Here is a 16782-nt window from a genome sequence, read left to right on the forward strand (position 1 = left end):
TGAAAATTTTTTAGTCCTCTCACTAACTGCAGGATGAACTTGAGTAGACTCCTAATTCAGCATCCTCATTTAAGTGCCCAAAAGTAGATGGACTGAATCTGAACCAGAATCTCCTTATTTCAGGTCACACTCTGTTCAGTGTTAATCATTCAGCAAGTTCATTCTGTATGTGGACAAATTAAAATTATGTATGTCTAGGAAGGTCTGAATTTAAAAGTCTTCTGTCTGAAAAGACACAAAAGGAACAGTACAGTCAATAACATAAAACAGAGATGATATCTATTTGAATACATCTATCTTTCTTTCTCTATATAAATCATGGAGGTATAACATCACCTATGCTTCCTACACCTCTATGCTCTCTTGAAAAAATGAGAAAATCCCAAAACAACACCAACAAAAACATCATAAGGAACACTTTTATATTACTGACTTCCAAAATATAAGTAGGATTGTAATGCAAATTGTTTCAACTAGTGCATCTGTTTTTCAGCAGTGTACATTTATTTAGAGTGATATGCCAGAAACAATTATAAAAAAACACAGAAGTGTTCTAAAAGCAAATATATATGGTGTTTTTCCATTTAATCTTAGCTATATATTTCAGAAATAAACATGGCTTTTATTCAGGATATGTATTTGCCAATAATACATTTGATTAAACTAGGAAAATTAGACGTACTATCAGTAGCTTGCTCCCAAATTACACAAGAAGAAATTAGATACATTTTCAGTAGCTTGCTCTCAAATTTCTACAGTCTATGAGTCACCAGATTCTTCCTGCCAAACTAAATATGTCTGTAAAAGGCTGGAAACTTTAATGGAAAGAAACATAAAACTTGAAATATGTAGGAAAAACTAAGTTTTTTTTCACGGAAGACCTGTTGACTAGTAATTCAGGAATTCGGGGGATGTAGAAACAAATTATTGCAACGATATTATTATTTATCCACAGAAGTTTCAAGGCGACAAGTGTATTCAATTTAAACCTGCTGTGTTAACCTGAAATAAATATCTTTATTAGCTTTCATGTAATCTGAAGTAATCAATGAAGACTTATAAAAAGAAGCTTTAAAACTTTCTTTATAAGAGTAGCAGCTTATATCCAGTTGTTTTGATGGGGCTGAGTTAAAAGAAACCTTCAGTATAGTTGATGCAAGTCTGAAAAAAGAATCCCTCTTGTATATTGAATTTATTATATGTGGTCTGGAACAGCCTTCAAACATAATTAGGAATGTACTCATCTTTTCAGATACACAAGCAGAATGACATCTTCCCTACAATATTCCCCATGACACTTAGACTTTTTATACCTTTCCATAAGCCATATATTTTAACATTTTCTTTAGAATACAGAGTTGTGAAATACAGGGTTTGTGTGTGTTATTTAAGTTTTATCCATTGCCTTAGAAGGATATGGCTGTTAATGGCCCTTCTTTTGAAGTCAAACCAATTTTCAGTAGGATTTGTTTTACTTAGAACCTGTTGTTTATAGGATTTGGGGGTATTAGGTTTTTACGTTTTTAGAGATAGAAATAATGTTCCTAGAATATTTATTTTCAGAAAAAAAACCAGTTCACTGAGCTGGATTGAATCAGAATGATCTGAGCCAACCCCTTCTTTTTTCTGCATACTCAGCCTTGTGTAAATTTCTGCCCAATACACAAAGACACAAACAATATAAACAAATAGTTTTGTATAAAAATATCATATAATTTCAGGTTTGTGTGAGTCATAATTTCCCAAAGGAAATGTTTAAACAGGACACTTTTTCTCTACTTCCACAGTTTTAAGGGCACATAAGGAAGCAGAAGGGCCTGCTGTCTGGAAGCATCCTCTTACTCTAGAAGAGATATATTACATAAATGGGAAGACTGGGATCACAGCTGAATTTCAGAATAAGATGGGAAATATTTAAATATGCTGTAGACTCAAGGAAAAAAAAAAAAGGCAGGAGACACATGAGCCCTAGAAAGTTTCTTTGATAAAAGGAAGCTATTCCAGTTTTCACTATTAAAGGATTTAACATGAGATAAGCAAATGCATTCTGCTCTGCCTAGTAAGGATATTGAAAACATAAAATTTCTTTGCATATGGGATTCAATCAGAAAACACAGCAAGTATCTCAGAATAAGGCTGCCTTTTTGTAGGAATTGAAGTAACTTTCCACAAGCTAGACTCACCCACTCATCATTATATGGTATGCCCCTTCAAAGACTATGGATGTGTTAGAATTTTTTGTTCTCAGAACCTCATTTGCTGATGCAAACATGAAATATCACTGTCATTACTTAAAAGTTAGACCCAGCATTTGGGCTTTATCTTTCATAATGGTTTTGCACTAAATGCACCACATAGAAAGTGGGAATTAATGGCTTTTCCTTTCTCTTAACATTGAAGTTCCTGCGATTATTACTAGAGATAAATTTAGCATAATTTATCCAAAAAAATATACATTTGTCTTAATTTCTAGACTGAGAAATTACTTAACTGTTGGTTGTCTCTTGCATTTGTTGTCATATTTTTTAATGATTAAGCTTGTGTCACAGGGAAATACTGACATTAGGATATGGTTTAATAAGCAAGTCCAGATCCATCCTTTGTTAGAAAGCTCCAAGGTAGCTTTAAGTCTCTATTTGATTTTCAGTGATGTGAAAGGGTTTGAAACATGCCTAAGAGCTCAAGTGCTGAATAAGCCCTAGAGAAACGGCTCTGTGAATTTCTGCCTTTGAATGAGCACTGTGCATGGAATGCTCTCCATGCACAGGTAGTAAATGCAAAAATGTTTTCATTAGTGGAGCATGTGGTTCTGCCAAATGGAATGATTTGCTTTGTGACTCCTGCTGCTGCTGATCAAGAGTCAAAAAACCTTTACTGATACCAGAACAAAGAAAGAGGTCCATACGCACAGAGCATGGGCCAGAGCTGAAGTCAGGGAAGGGTTTTTCTCAGTATTTAAGATTCAGTGGAAAAGTAAGAGGGGCAGCTATGCCAAGAATTAATGTTGATCTTGCCAAGCGCTTCTTTGAGTGACTTTATCCAACATGAGACTAAACAATGTATTAAATACACATCTAGCAGTTAGGGAATCAAATGTCAAGTAACAGCTTTCTGTTATTTGAGACCAAATTTGAAGCTTGGTCTAGTCCATAAAGAAAAGGTAAACATCATAAAAAGCATTAACATCTTTAATATCTACTAGCTAATAAGGACATACATAAATTGAACTTCTGGAGAAAATGTACTTATTTGGTTTTGATAGTAGGCACTTTTTACAGAGATATTTCTTTTTGAAATTTTGATCAATTATTTTTTCACTTCATTGAAATTATCATCACTACTGCAGTCCCTCTTAAGGAAAAGGTAGAAAAATTATAAAATCCTTGGTGACCTGAGAAACTAGCTGTAGGGGAGACCTGTTTGCAGGGACTAAATTTAGTGTGTATCACAGGTTAACTGCTCCTAGACTTACTCTGCAGTCCATGGAGAAAGAAGACAGAGCCTTTCTCTCGGTTATTAAGGAGGTAATTTAAGGAGATTAACCTCACTAAACTAAGATTAACCTTTATGAACAACTCATTACCATTTCTTAATATGGTAAAAAATGACAAAATTATTTCAAATTCTTTTTCTTATTTTCAGAGAATTTTCTCAATGTTTACTACCAGGGGCAACAAAGCACACATCGAACTTGTGTCAGCTGTTTGACTATACAGTGACACCATTCCAGAAGTCAGAGCTGTTGTTTTCTTTCTTATACAGATATATCAGTAGCTGCACCTATAGTTCTGATTCCTTGAGCCCTGACTCTGCAGACCTGGCTAAAGCACACCTGAGCTGCTTTCCAGGTTAGCTTTCTTGTAAGAGGTAAGGAACCTAGGGGTAGATAGAAGAATACACTCAAATGTTCCATAGATACAGTATTTGAACATGAATGGGGCATGTAGCCAGACCAAGGAACTTAAAAACACTTTCAGATCTTGCTGTGTGAACACAGCCAAGATGACCAGCATATGTTTGCAAAAATTTGTAAGACTGTCAGTGACACCAGAGTCTGTGTGTGTCCGTGGCAGCCTTTCAGCATGCCTCTGCTGGGCTTCTAACATTAACATTCCTCTCAATCAGGGACGCAGAGAGGAGCTAATGACTCATAGCTCCTACAGGTATGGAGTACTTAAAGAACTGAGTGCCATGCCATCTCTTGTAATTATGCTGATAGGTTTGACAGGCCTAAAAACTTTAATAACATCTTAAAAGCAGACTTCCTGAAGTAAACAAGAAGCTCTTAACTAGAGGGAAATGGGAGAAGCAAAACATAATTGCCTATTGCTCTGCTACTTGTTTTCCTCTTTTCCAAGGCAGCAATTCCTCCACATATACCTTAGTTCTACAAAACAATGGGATCTCATGACAGCTCTCATTACCCAAAATTATGTTCACAGGCTTATCCTGATTTTCTGATTATTATAAACTAATAGTCTTACATTGTACACAGCTGGGGATTTTCCCAAAGACAGCAAACAATTTTGATTTTCTTAGTGGACAAAAAAATGTAGTAAAAATCTGCAGTAATTCTCCTCAAAGCAGTTGACACAGGGAACATTAAGCTGGATGATAGAAAAGCCCATCTTTTATGGGTTTCATTGCTGTACACATGGAAGCATGTGCTAGATCATTCTCTGTTGTCTGAAGGATATCAGAGGAGCTCCAGTGTCTCAGGTACCTAAATTCAATCTTTTATTTTTTATGCAAGTGATGGTACAGAAGATTTGCCGCAAGACTAAAGCACTGTTTTCATCAGAAAACAAAGGTAATGTGGGGTTTTAATTCACGAAGTTGATTGTCATGTTTTCAATTAAGTATTGCTATCTAACTTGGGCTTTAGAAATTAGAAGACTATGACAGTTAGAAAATGTCTAAGGAATTAAGATATCAGTTTTTTATTGGTACTCATGTATTGTTGTAAGACTGTTATGTATATATTGTAAAAGGAAAAGGTATACTTTCAGAGAGGAAACTAGATAAAAAATAAAAGAGCCTTTTCTCCTTAGAACAAACTACTAGATCTCATGGTAGTAACAGCCCTGAGAAAACTGCATGAGCAAGAACAACATTTCTGAAGAAATTTGTTTTTGAGTAATCTACAAAGTAAATTCCTGTGATAAGACTAGACTATTCCATGAAAAATTTCCCCCCTCTTGGGTGGGAATTTTGTAAGTTTCCTGCAATTTCTCCTTTAAGTTTTTCCACCATTCTCTCCTCTCAGTTGTTTTGTAATGAGCATACCATGGTAGACCTTTCTGGACATTAAAATTCATGTGAATGTTGAAGCCATCCCACTTGGCTTCATGACTGTTGGATCCAAAGGTTTTGAGATTGGAGAAACATTGAGAAAAGCTGTGTTTAAATGTAGCCACTTTTGTAGCTGTGGCCAGGTTCTCTGTCACCTTCTCTTAACAAAACCTAGCACACATGAACCTGAGAGGTAGAAATTCTAGAGAGATGTCTCTAGATAAAAGGTGACAACAATCTGCTTTTCTCTGGTAAATCATAGGAGACAAAAAGCTGTCTGAGGAGTAGCAAGTGCTGGTTGGAATTAATGTGACCAAGGAAAAAAAAGATGGTCAATCTGGGGTTTTGTGCTGTGTTTTCCCCTAAAACACTTTGGAAAATACTCCTTGTCAGTCTATCTCAAGATGAAAGAGAGTGGTAGAAATTACATTTGACTTTCTGTTGAAGTCAGCACTTCTCCTTGTGTGTTGTAAGCAGCTGGGGCATCTCCTCAGAAGCTGTAAAGAGTTTCCTTATAGAGCTAGAAAGTTGGGCAGAGTAGACTATATAAAGGAAATTTTTGTCTTGCAGTCCTAGCCATAGATACAGCCTTGTGTCTGGGGAGTACAGAGTTTCAACAGAAAGTAATAGAATTATTTCTATCTTCACTTCCACCCACAACTCCCAAGGAATAGTCAGAAGCTTTGACCCTGACTCTGAACCAGAATTCTACCTCAGCCAAAAGGTATTCTTTATATTTGGAGTCTCTAGTGAAATACAGAATGATGGAAGAAAAAAAATTTTCCTCACAGCTATTTCCTGTACAAGTTAAAGTCAAATACTACCATTGATTATACTTTATTTAAAGGAACAAAAGTATGAGAAAAGAAGACTTAAAATACTACTTTTATTGATATACTCTTTACAACAAAATAAAAATGTCACTGGGTTTTTACCTCTGCAAATGACGTAGCATTCTTAAAAAGAAATCAAGCAAAATTTTAAACTTCTAATAGTATGCTGCATTCTGTAGTACATTTGATATGAGGATTTCAATTTGTTTTACTAATGTTACTGGGCTTACTTTTCTCTAGTTCTGTATTTTAGATTGAACTCTAACAAATAAGAGGGAGAAGGTTAAAACAGATTAAATTTCTTCCTCATAAATAAGAAGAGCAGGTAGAGCACACACATTACTTGGCATCCAAGGGGCCACATACATTTTAGCTTCATAACATTCCTGTTGAATGATTCAAATGCAGGCTATTGATTGCAACTGTGCAAGACTCCTAAAATGGGGTGGTCATTCATAAGTAAAACCTTCCATAATTTTCCATATAAAACATGGTCAACATTTATGGTGTCATTACACTACTTCAAGTGACAACTCAGAGTGTCAGAAAACAACAAAGACTCGAGAGAAAGTCTAAACTGACAGCAGATAAAGGTCAAGATTACAAAGGTAATGATCTCCTATGGAACACTGGAAGCCCATCATGGTATTTTAAATTAAGGATGACCTAGCTTAGAGATTTGAAACAGATTGTGAAACCTTAGAATAGTTGAGATTGAAACCAAAGAGAGTTGTTGCTAATGATTAGCATTTCACATGACCTCTTACCTTGAGGATCACAAAGTACACCTGACAGTAGGTCTGATTGCTGGGCAGTAACAGCTACTCTGGTGGAAAGCAAGCATGAGAAGTCTCTGAACCAGCAGCAAACATTTTGCTGCTAGAGAAAACACCTGAGATACGTACACAGTAAAAGAACAGTTGCTCTGCTGTACTAAGGATGTGTTGTCTCGTTTTCAGGAGGGGGAGATGAGAGTCTTTACATGCACACCAGCAATAAATAATTTATAGGACACTCAAATAATCCCTAACTCTTCTGCTAATAAATGCAACAGACTTTGGTGTATAAATGAACACCTGATGAGTTTGTAGGAAAATGTAAATTCCTGTATGAGAGATTCCTGTACTTTTAATACTGTGTTTAACACCAGAATACTAAGATAAACAGCACCCTGGAGTAGGTGTTTATTCACAAGAGTTGAAGTGTTGAATACAGAAAAGAAGGGTTATTTTGTGAATAGTGGATTACTTTGCATACGTAAAACAAAGGTTTCAAAAGTGAACTTTAATAAAATGTGCCAAGAACATACTGAAAATCTCTACCATTTATATGTTGAAGAAATTAGGATTTTTTTAAATTCAGAAGTGCAAGAGTCTGTTTTGATTGCAAGCAAAGAGAAAACATTGAAAGCAATGACTCTATGAATAGAAATAAATAGGAATAGGGTGGTTATGATCAGAAAACCAAAACTAGTAGCATAGAATACAAGAAGCTTCAGGCATGAAGGAATATCAAGGATAGCAGAGAAGCCTGTATTGTTATTAATAGTAAATTCTAGCTTAAGAGGCCATAGGAGCCTCTTAGCATTCTATAATGTTTTGAAAAAATGTATTAATGAATGTATTCAGAATTAATATATTCTTAGCTAAAAGTTTCATTAATTTTGTTTTTTATGTGGCAAATAGCTGAAAATCAGAAATAGATTTCTGTTATATAAAAGTTGAGTATTTCTTGATCCTCACTATTACAGAGTTAATTTTATCTGGTGCCTGTACTGGTATTAGTCTTTATTATCTCACCATGCATGAATTTTCTCCACCTGTATTTAAATGATGAAGCATGTGGATACTTGGATGCAGTAACTTTCTGCTTGCTGCTTTCCAGCTCTTCATTTTTTTTAAACCAGATGTTGAAGCTTAGTGTGTTTTTAATATGATTCAGTGTGTAATTAAAGTGTTTACTAGTAATCTAACATAACAGGTCCATGTAGTTCTGCCTCATGAGTGTCTTTGGTTTAGTATGTGCTCTCATTCATTTAATTTCAGTGTGGAAAGCAGTAACACAGCAGGTGAAATAGCAATAGCTGGAAAGTGGCAAAAAACAATAACAAGTCTGAAAATAAAAATTTATCAGAAAGTCAGAGAGGTTGAACAGAGGCACAACTTTATTCTTTACTGAGGCTTTATGGTAACTCAAGGCTTTGAGCATCTTCCAGATATAGGATACCAGTCCTAGTTGGCAGTCTGGATGATCATAAGTAAACTCATTTATAGCAGTTGCAGACTCCAGTGGATTACATGAAACGTTTAGCAGTTAAATGAAATAAAGGGTGGACTTACTGAAGTAAAAGCCTCTGTCTCCACACACGAACTGAAGAGCATCAACCAGCTCAGCACCACAGAGTGTTTCCGGGCCAGCAGCAGCAGAACTGGTTAAGGTAAGCAAACACAGGCCAAGGTAGAAGAAATGGATGTAGGACACAGTGTGCATCTTCACCTGCCAAGGAAGCAGAAGCAGTGTCGGAATTTCCCCAGAGAGTCTTACAAAAAATGACTCCTACACCCTTGTGAATGAGAATGAATATGTACTGTGATTTCTTGGACTATAAACATGGTATCAGGAAATGTCTCCCCATGATTTTGCAAATGCCTACATGTTCTAGTCCCTGTATTTTGGAAACAGATTATTTATTCTGGTGAGTACTCACAATCACATCTAGTTAGGGAGCCCTGTAATAACTATGACTTATATTTGCTTTTGGAAAGCAAAATATGGAAGAGTGGAATAGACAGACAAAGGGAAGCCTGGAATAACAGAAAAAAGGAAAACAACCTTGAATTGGTTTGTCTCAGACCAGATAAGCTAAGAGGGAATATGATAGGTGCCTGCCAATGTACTGTGGGAAATGGAGGTGGCATATGATGGAGAAGATCTGTTTAAACTAAAATCAACATTGTCACAAGAAAAAATGGCTCTAAACTTGCTGTAAGGAAATTTTGCCCAATAGAAAAAGAGCTCATTATTGGTACTCCACAGTTCTCCAGCCACCTTACAAAGGAAAACATCAGGACAAACCAAAGTTGCCAGGTTCAACTTGCCAAATTTAAGGAGTTGGTGTGGAATTTTATGTATCAGAAGACCACATTCAGTGACTCTTACAGTCTCCTCTTACTAGCAGGCAAACATTTGAGAAATTACCAGGAGTGTGAATTTTAAGCCATTACAGATTTGTATTTTTACTTGTTGCAAGCAGCTATACTTCATTGACTTTCATTATACCCTTTTAGGTAGCTGTGGCCATAAGTTTTACACAGAGGTGATAATTCTTTTCTCATTTGCATTTGATTACAAACTATCTTTTTTCCTGTGATTATGACTGAAGAAAGACCAGTCCTCAATGGTTGTAAAATTGCATATATCCATTTATCCATCTCTTTTTGTATCCCTTTATGTACACCTAATTTCTTACCCAACATGCAAAGAAGATAGCTTTTCCTTTTCACACTAGGAAAAGCTATTTATGTATAGTAGCAGGATATTGAGTAATGTGTTTAATGCATATTCTGAACTTGTTTAGATCACTTGCCAAAAATGATAGTTTTGAAAGGTGTAAATCTGCATTTAATTTCATTCTCTTTCAAGGTTAACATTATCATTGCAGTCAGGTAAGAAGTTACAAATCTGTCTTCGACATACAGTTAAACTTGGCTTAAAACTGTTTTGTGTTAGCAGTCTAGTGCAAAGTATTGAAAGTAAAATGATTCATCTTCCCTAAAGTTTCTTTCAGGGTTTCAGGGATCATTTAAACTTTGATATTTCTTCACTGAACTTTTGAAAAAAAGATGAAGTTATCTATTTTCTGATCAATTGGGATCTGATCCAGTGGGTGATCGAGCCTTTTTTTAGTCAATAATTTTTAAAAATTCTTATTTTCTTGGCAAGAGATCTTAGCGCCTTGCTGGATGAGTCTCTTATTTCCACTGTGAAAGTAATGAACAATTTTAAATCCCATGATATATCATAAATCTCATGACATAACAAAAAAAAAAAAATTCCCATTCTCAAGACAAGTATCTTAAGCAAACTTTGCCATGCAAACCCCAACAAGCTCGAAAGCATGGACATGACTTCAATGGCAGATGGAAAAAGATCAGATTATAAATGAATGATTATAACATGAGACACTATTTCCTGTAATGATTCCATATCTTATCAACAATTTCTTTTTTCCTTTGCCATATTTTTGAATTTATAAGATAAATGTGATGCACCTGCAGTTTAAGATGGTTCCCAGTTCTGAGGAGGTAAAGCAGAAAGCTGTTTAGCACACTGCCTCAGAAAGCTGAAAGACATTACAAATACAAGAACATTATGTATTTAACAATTTGTTCTCGTATAACATTTGGTCCAGTAATAAACATAAATTTTAGACATTTAACAATTTTTTATTTTTCAAGACTTCTCAGCTGGCTTGCATTTTCAGATAAATATCAGCACTGAACTATGACAAAACAGATTATCTACTGTTTTTCCTTTAGTGTAAGCCAAAAAAGGCTGCACAGTATAAACCACAGAGAATTTCTAACTTTATCTCCAAATTTAACAACAGTCGAGAACTTTCAAACAAGTAAAAACTTTGCAGAAAAGAAAACAGACTCACATGCTTCTAGGGTTCAATCAATTATTTTATAAATTAAATACTGTTTCATCAAAGCAAATTCAAAAACATAGTTTAAAACTTCAACTTTACTTCATCATTTTAATTAAACACAACATTAATTGATTCAATATACTTGTGGTAAAATCAAAGTACCCCTTTATATCTGAGGGGAATATTGTTAAGAAAATACGAAGTTGTAATCCAATATTGCTTCAGGTTCTCTACAATCAAGCAGAGTACTTACATTATCCCCAGTTTGACTAGAAAGTTGAGAGCTTAAAGGAAAACGCATTGGTGTGTGGGTGGGGTTTATCGAAGCATCTAATTACATTAGGAAATTGAATAAAGGTTCAAGATGAGCGTGGTTAAGCACTTCTTTTAGTTGCATAGAATGACTGACCATATTTTCACAGCTGGAATTTCCTCTTTTTTTCAGTAAAATAGCCAGCTTTTGCTACATTCCTCTTTTAACAGAGTAGCAGTACAAAGGAATGTCATATATGAACACTACATCTCATTCACTTCTTAATTCTCCTATGTAAGTCCCCTTCATTTAACAAATTATCACTTGACACAAGTTGTGCATAAGAATTCTTCACATGCTTGGTCATTTTAATAACATGTAAGAACATCTGCAAGAATTATAAGTATCGTGAAGGAGGAGGCAACATTTTTTTGGAGACTATATGCTACAGCAAGAAATCAAGGGTTATATATTCAAAATTACATTTTATTCCAGAGGGGTTGGGCCTGATTATCAAGCCATAGTAGAAATGTGCAATTATTATGAGATATCAGTATTCACTAGTAAATGTTGTATAAACAAAGCATATGTACTCTAGAGTGGATCAAGGCTTAAATACTGTTAACTTTGAGCAAAGAATCTGGGCTACATGCTAACCTAAATCAATATGTTCCATTGATTCCAAGGAAGCTTGGCAGGATGCACAGCTGAGGAACTAGCACATTACTTTTATGTCTCTTAGTGCCTTGCTCAATACTTAAAAAAAAACCCCAACCCTTCTTCTTTCAAGTATATTGGAAAGGATGCCCATTTATACATTAAGGGAATGATTTCATCCCTTGCAATTACAGATCTGTAATTAGGTCATTAAGGAATGAGATAAGTGTGTTTTAAGTGTAAGATCAACTTAAAAAAATGATTAGGCCCTAAGCAATTAAAATAAGATAATTCTTTCAACTATATAAATACCCTTGCAAATTACTAAGAGGAAAAAAAGTTCTTGAAGGTTATAAATTTGCAGATAATGGAAAGTTGGACTAGAGCCAATTGACAGAAACAGAGGTCAATGCACCTACTGAAGTCACATTTACCTTAAGACAGTTTATATTATTGTGCAGAAATTATAGGGTCATAACATCAAACTTCACATGCAAACTTTCCTGAGAAAACCCTCCCTAGAAGGGAAAACTTGGAGATGAACATGTAAGGGAATTTCCATTTTCTTTATGTACAATTGCTTAAGCTGTACAAATATGCAAGGTCAGCAAGAGTCGCAGCTGGTTTCTAATGTAGAAAACAAACTGAACTTCTCATTTACTTTTAATTTATGAAAGCAAAAACCAAGTAAATGCCACGATGCTGCCAGAAAATTGCTGCAGTGACAACATCACTTAAAAGTTTCCTTTTGAAAGCATGAACATTTTCTCTATAATTGTGTATAATAAAACTGCAGAAACTTAACATGTGAATAATACCTTTTACCTATAAAAGCCTGCACCTGCAGAAAATAGCTAAAAGTTCTTGTTTTCAGAAGCATTCATTAACAATACAGACAATGATGTAAGTGGACCTTTTAATAATGACATAACTGAAATATTACAAAGTTCTCTGAATAGAAGTGAAATTTAAGACATGTATTTGCAATAGTTTACCCTTACAGTTATCTATGTAATTGCAACTATTACATACAGCCATTTTCCAGATCATGTAAAATTGCATGTTCAGCAATATATAAATAATTCTCAGTTCTAAAATAATTATTGAAAAGTGCACAATACTCCTCAAGACAGCAGCAGACAATACACAGCAAAATAAAACTAAAAAATTATTCAAAATAGTAATAAAGATTTACCTTCAAGAAATCACACAAGCAGCACTTAACTAATTGTGTTGAAAGACTGTTGATTTTTTCCATTGCTTCTTGAAAGTGCAAAGTCTGGAAATGAATTTGTTAGCAGTAATGATGAGAAAAAAGAAATCCAGAGAGATGTGAGATGTTGAGAGCAATGTCACATTTCAATATTGAGGACTTTATTCCATTGCGCAGGCTCTATCTGCTCTGATTTTAGCAGTGACAGTGAGATTTAGCAAACAGAAGAGGGATTTAGAGAAAATCCTCACATTTATCTACATTACACAGACACTGTAGACAGGAAACAGCTGGGGGAGCATTTGCCTCTCTCTCTCTCCCTCTTCTGGCAAAGTTACCGAGTAAGGACTTTTTTGGGCATGGTGACAAATAACATCATACCTTTGCATTTTAAAACTAGAGCACAGAAGCATATTTTTTTCCCTTTAAAAGAATGTGAATTAGTGACTGAGGAGTTAGCAGACAAAAAGAGCTTGTGCTGCCATGAAAAATAAGAAATGTATTCTGGTTAACTTTCAGGTAGCTGTGTGTGTGTATTTATGTGTGTATGTGTCTGCATTTCAAATATATGAAAACTTAAATACGTATGGGCAATGTTTGTATATATGCATACCTTTATATATATATGTATATATATATATACACATTTTATTTATGCATAATAGCATAAGCATTTTATTTATACAGTAGGGAAAGGCAGGCAGTTATCTACTTTTCCCTTAATGTGTCTTTACGTTATTAAACTTGGCACACCTATATGCTGACTACCAATTAAAATCTCCATCTCTCTCTGTGATTAACCCTAAAACAGCAGTCTGCAATTTGATAAAAATAACAGAATTGTTGAGAACTACTAGTAAATAGGGCAAAGTAGCTTTGTGATATTTCAGTAACCATACAGGAGAAATCATGTAATTGCCTAGAACTTACAGTACTGTGAATATAGTAACACAAGTAGCCCAGTTTGGGGGGCTTCCATTATGTTTATCTTAAATCTGCTGTTGTAATTATAAGGTGGTTACCCCTCCTTTCTAGTAGTAATATTCAAATTTCTCTTGATAACAATTTAAATGACACTGAGAAAGAGAGAATTCAACTTTATTAGTTCTGCAATACCTAACTTCTGCCTTTTTATTTTTCCTCAATTATGAGTATATTATAAATAACACCAGCTGGCCAGCAACATGCTCTCACGGGTTATGATGTCATTCAAATCCCTCAACTGTGTTAGTGGCTTGCAATGTGCTCCAAGCCAGCTGTTTTTCTATTTATAATGTATGCTTGCATTTCAATACTTAGCTATGGAGAATAAAGTTGTGATGTTGTTTTATAGACACAATTTATACTTGTTACCCTTTGGGTTTGGAAGATGACATTTAAAAGTAGAGGACTAAACAAGGCTGCAGCTCCAGAGACCAAACACATGTCACAAGCAGTGCATGATTTCCATAAAAGATGTTTCAGAACACTGCATTTTGTCCCTGTCTGCTTCCACTAAGTAAGGGTTGCATGCTGAGGTGCTAGCTGTACTTTATTATTAAAAATAACAATTGAGATAATGTTGGCCCAGATCTGTTGTCAGTTTTCAGATCCATCTTGAACTATAGGGTGCTTGCCAGGCAGAAAGGGCATATTTAGTTATTTGTATCCTCTATGAATGGCTAATACTCTGCTCTGTGCAGTTTTAAACAGTGTATGGTTAGCTAAGCTGATTAATCTTTGGAAGGGATTTCTTCTAATGTGCCATAATGGCAGAAGCACAGGGGGCTTTAAGGTAAGTTTGCTTAGTTCAGATAATACTAATATTTCAAGTATTCTGATACATATTTGTACTGCAGGTGCTGTGTTTTAATGTTCTGCTCTGTTTTATTCTCTCCTCTGCATTTCAGAGGTCACTGAATGGTGGCACCATTCTTGATGAAGCCTGCTGCAACTCGCAGGACATGTGTCACTTACTCCACTAGCATCAGAGAAGAATGTGGGAAGACAAATTAGAAAGCTCTGATAATTTTTACCTTTTTTCCTTTTTTGCTTTTTGCAGTACTACAGATGGGTGCACACACTTCTGCCTTTTTCTTCCTAAGTAAGAGAAGGAATACACTCCTTCATAACCTCCCTGCTGCCCGGGCTTCAAACGCTCTTCTCACTCCTCACTGCTTGCATTCTCCTAGGTTTTAGCAAGCCTCTCTCAGTCATGAGTGCAGCAAGAAGCAGAAGATTCAGCTTTGGGCTGGCAGGGCAAGCAGAGAATCACAGCATCTCTAAACCGCTGGTAATGCTGGTTCCTTCCACAGAGCTATTCTCAACGCACCTGATCAGCCTAAGGTTCTGTTGCACTTCTTTCTTTTGGTTCTTGTTTTAAAGTGGTATTGTAAAAAGGCAGGAAAACAGAAGAGATTCAAGGAAGGTTTCCATTAGGGATTTTTAGACATAGTGCAGTGCTTTTCTTCACAAAGAAATTATTCCGTTTCTTTTTTTAACAGAAAATTAAATATCCCTTAGATCATACTGATCTGGGGATCACTAGTTTCCTAAAATATAACTTCTGTGCTGGTGATAGTATTCTAGTCAGTATAGCAGTCAGTTAACTATTGGAGATGGGTTCATTTCTTCCTTGTTAAATATAGTAACTTTTTAAACCACCTAGAATAAAGTACTGCATGACTGCACACTTATTTGTTTGTATATGTTCCCTTAAATAAAATGCATCTGTAAACTGCAGCATTTATGGCAGCTTTAAAAGTATTTACAAAAGATTTACAGATCAAAAAAGTTTCTAATTGGAATGTGTGTAGCTATTCTACATTATAAGGTAATAGCATATATATATTCTTGCTTGGCTTCTTAAGTATAACCTTCAATATTATAGTAGCCACAAAGATATATGAAATATGTGAGAGATTAAATCAGGTATTTAACATGTCTAGACCCTCATATTTTATATTTAATACACCAATGATTTCACTAATATGCTCTAATGGTATAGATCATGTGCCAGTTTTTCCAGGGAAAACTCTGCTTTACAGAAGATAGCACACACAGTCATCCTAATTAATATATTGTCCCTACTTAAATCCTTTCCTAAGGGGTAGGAGCATTGCCACAATGCCTAATAACACCTGACCCAGTGTGCCTTTGTCTTGCATTCTTCTGTTAGACCACTCTTACCAAATGCAATTATTTGTAGCTGTTGTTTGGTTTTTTACACCGGGATTACAAGTGTTCTGATAGAAAACCAAGACAAAACCACTCTAGTAGATAGAACCATTGTAATAGATGTCACCACTATAACAGATATCACTGAGAGGGTGATAGGGCATGGTTTAGGAGGGTGGAAGAAGGCAATAAACACAGTGGCTGGCAAACAGCTGCTCTTCATTATGTAAAATGGCCAAAACAAGTTTGTCTTTGCAGGAAGAGATGAAGGAGAGTATTTTATTAATATGGAACTCTGTGTTGAAGTTAGTGATTAGTGAAGTATATGGTGGAAAATTCCTTTCATAAATTTAAAAGTTGGGAAATAAAAAAAATTATTTTGCTAATTGATTTGAGTTAAAGATCTCTTTAAAAAAAAAAAAAAAAAAAGCCTCAAACACCTTTTATAATGGTGACCTAAGCAGCATCATCACTAGATGAAATGCAAATAACAAGCTTGATGGGAAGGATGAGGGCATGCAGACTGAGCTGTCATCGCTTTGTCAGTATTGAAGAGACACCAAGGAGAAAGCAGTGCCATGAAAAACAGTTTCTCATTAGAGCAACACAGGGAGAGTGCAAGCTTCATGATTAAGTTTTAGAGAGGGTCACGTAAATTGAAATCTATCGTGTTTTCTGATCAAGAAAAATGAGTGTTTCCAGGAGCAGGTTGGATGTGTGAGAAAGT

General features: G+C 35.2%; 1 protein-coding gene across 5 annotated transcripts in view; it reads right to left on the reverse strand.

Moving 5' to 3' along the window:
• IGF1 (insulin like growth factor 1) overlaps positions 1–13178 on the reverse strand; it is a 49716-nt gene extending 36538 nt beyond the window's left edge. Inside the window, exons 1-3 of one of the 5 annotated variants that reach the window (XM_077783369.2) lie at positions 12882–13021; positions 10401–10467; positions 8465–8621 (exon numbers count right to left, since the gene is read on the reverse strand). In XM_077783369.2, the coding sequence (XP_077639495.1) occupies positions 8465–8615 (151 nt within the window). In that variant the 5' untranslated portion in view covers positions 8616–8621; positions 10401–10467; positions 12882–13021. Of the gene's footprint in view, positions 1–8464; positions 8622–10396; positions 10468–11029; positions 11095–12881 lie in introns of those variants that run through there. The other 4 variants (XM_077783366.2, XM_077783367.2, XM_021536352.4 and 1 more) reach the window with 4 other exon arrangements.
• Between the last annotated feature and the right edge of the window lie 3604 nt (positions 13179–16782).

The sequence above is a fragment of the Lonchura striata genome, chromosome 1A, assembly GCF_050655825.1.
Source record: "Lonchura striata isolate lonStrDom1 chromosome 1A, ASM5065582v1, whole genome shotgun sequence".
NCBI lineage: Eukaryota > Metazoa > Chordata > Aves > Passeriformes > Estrildidae > Lonchura > Lonchura striata.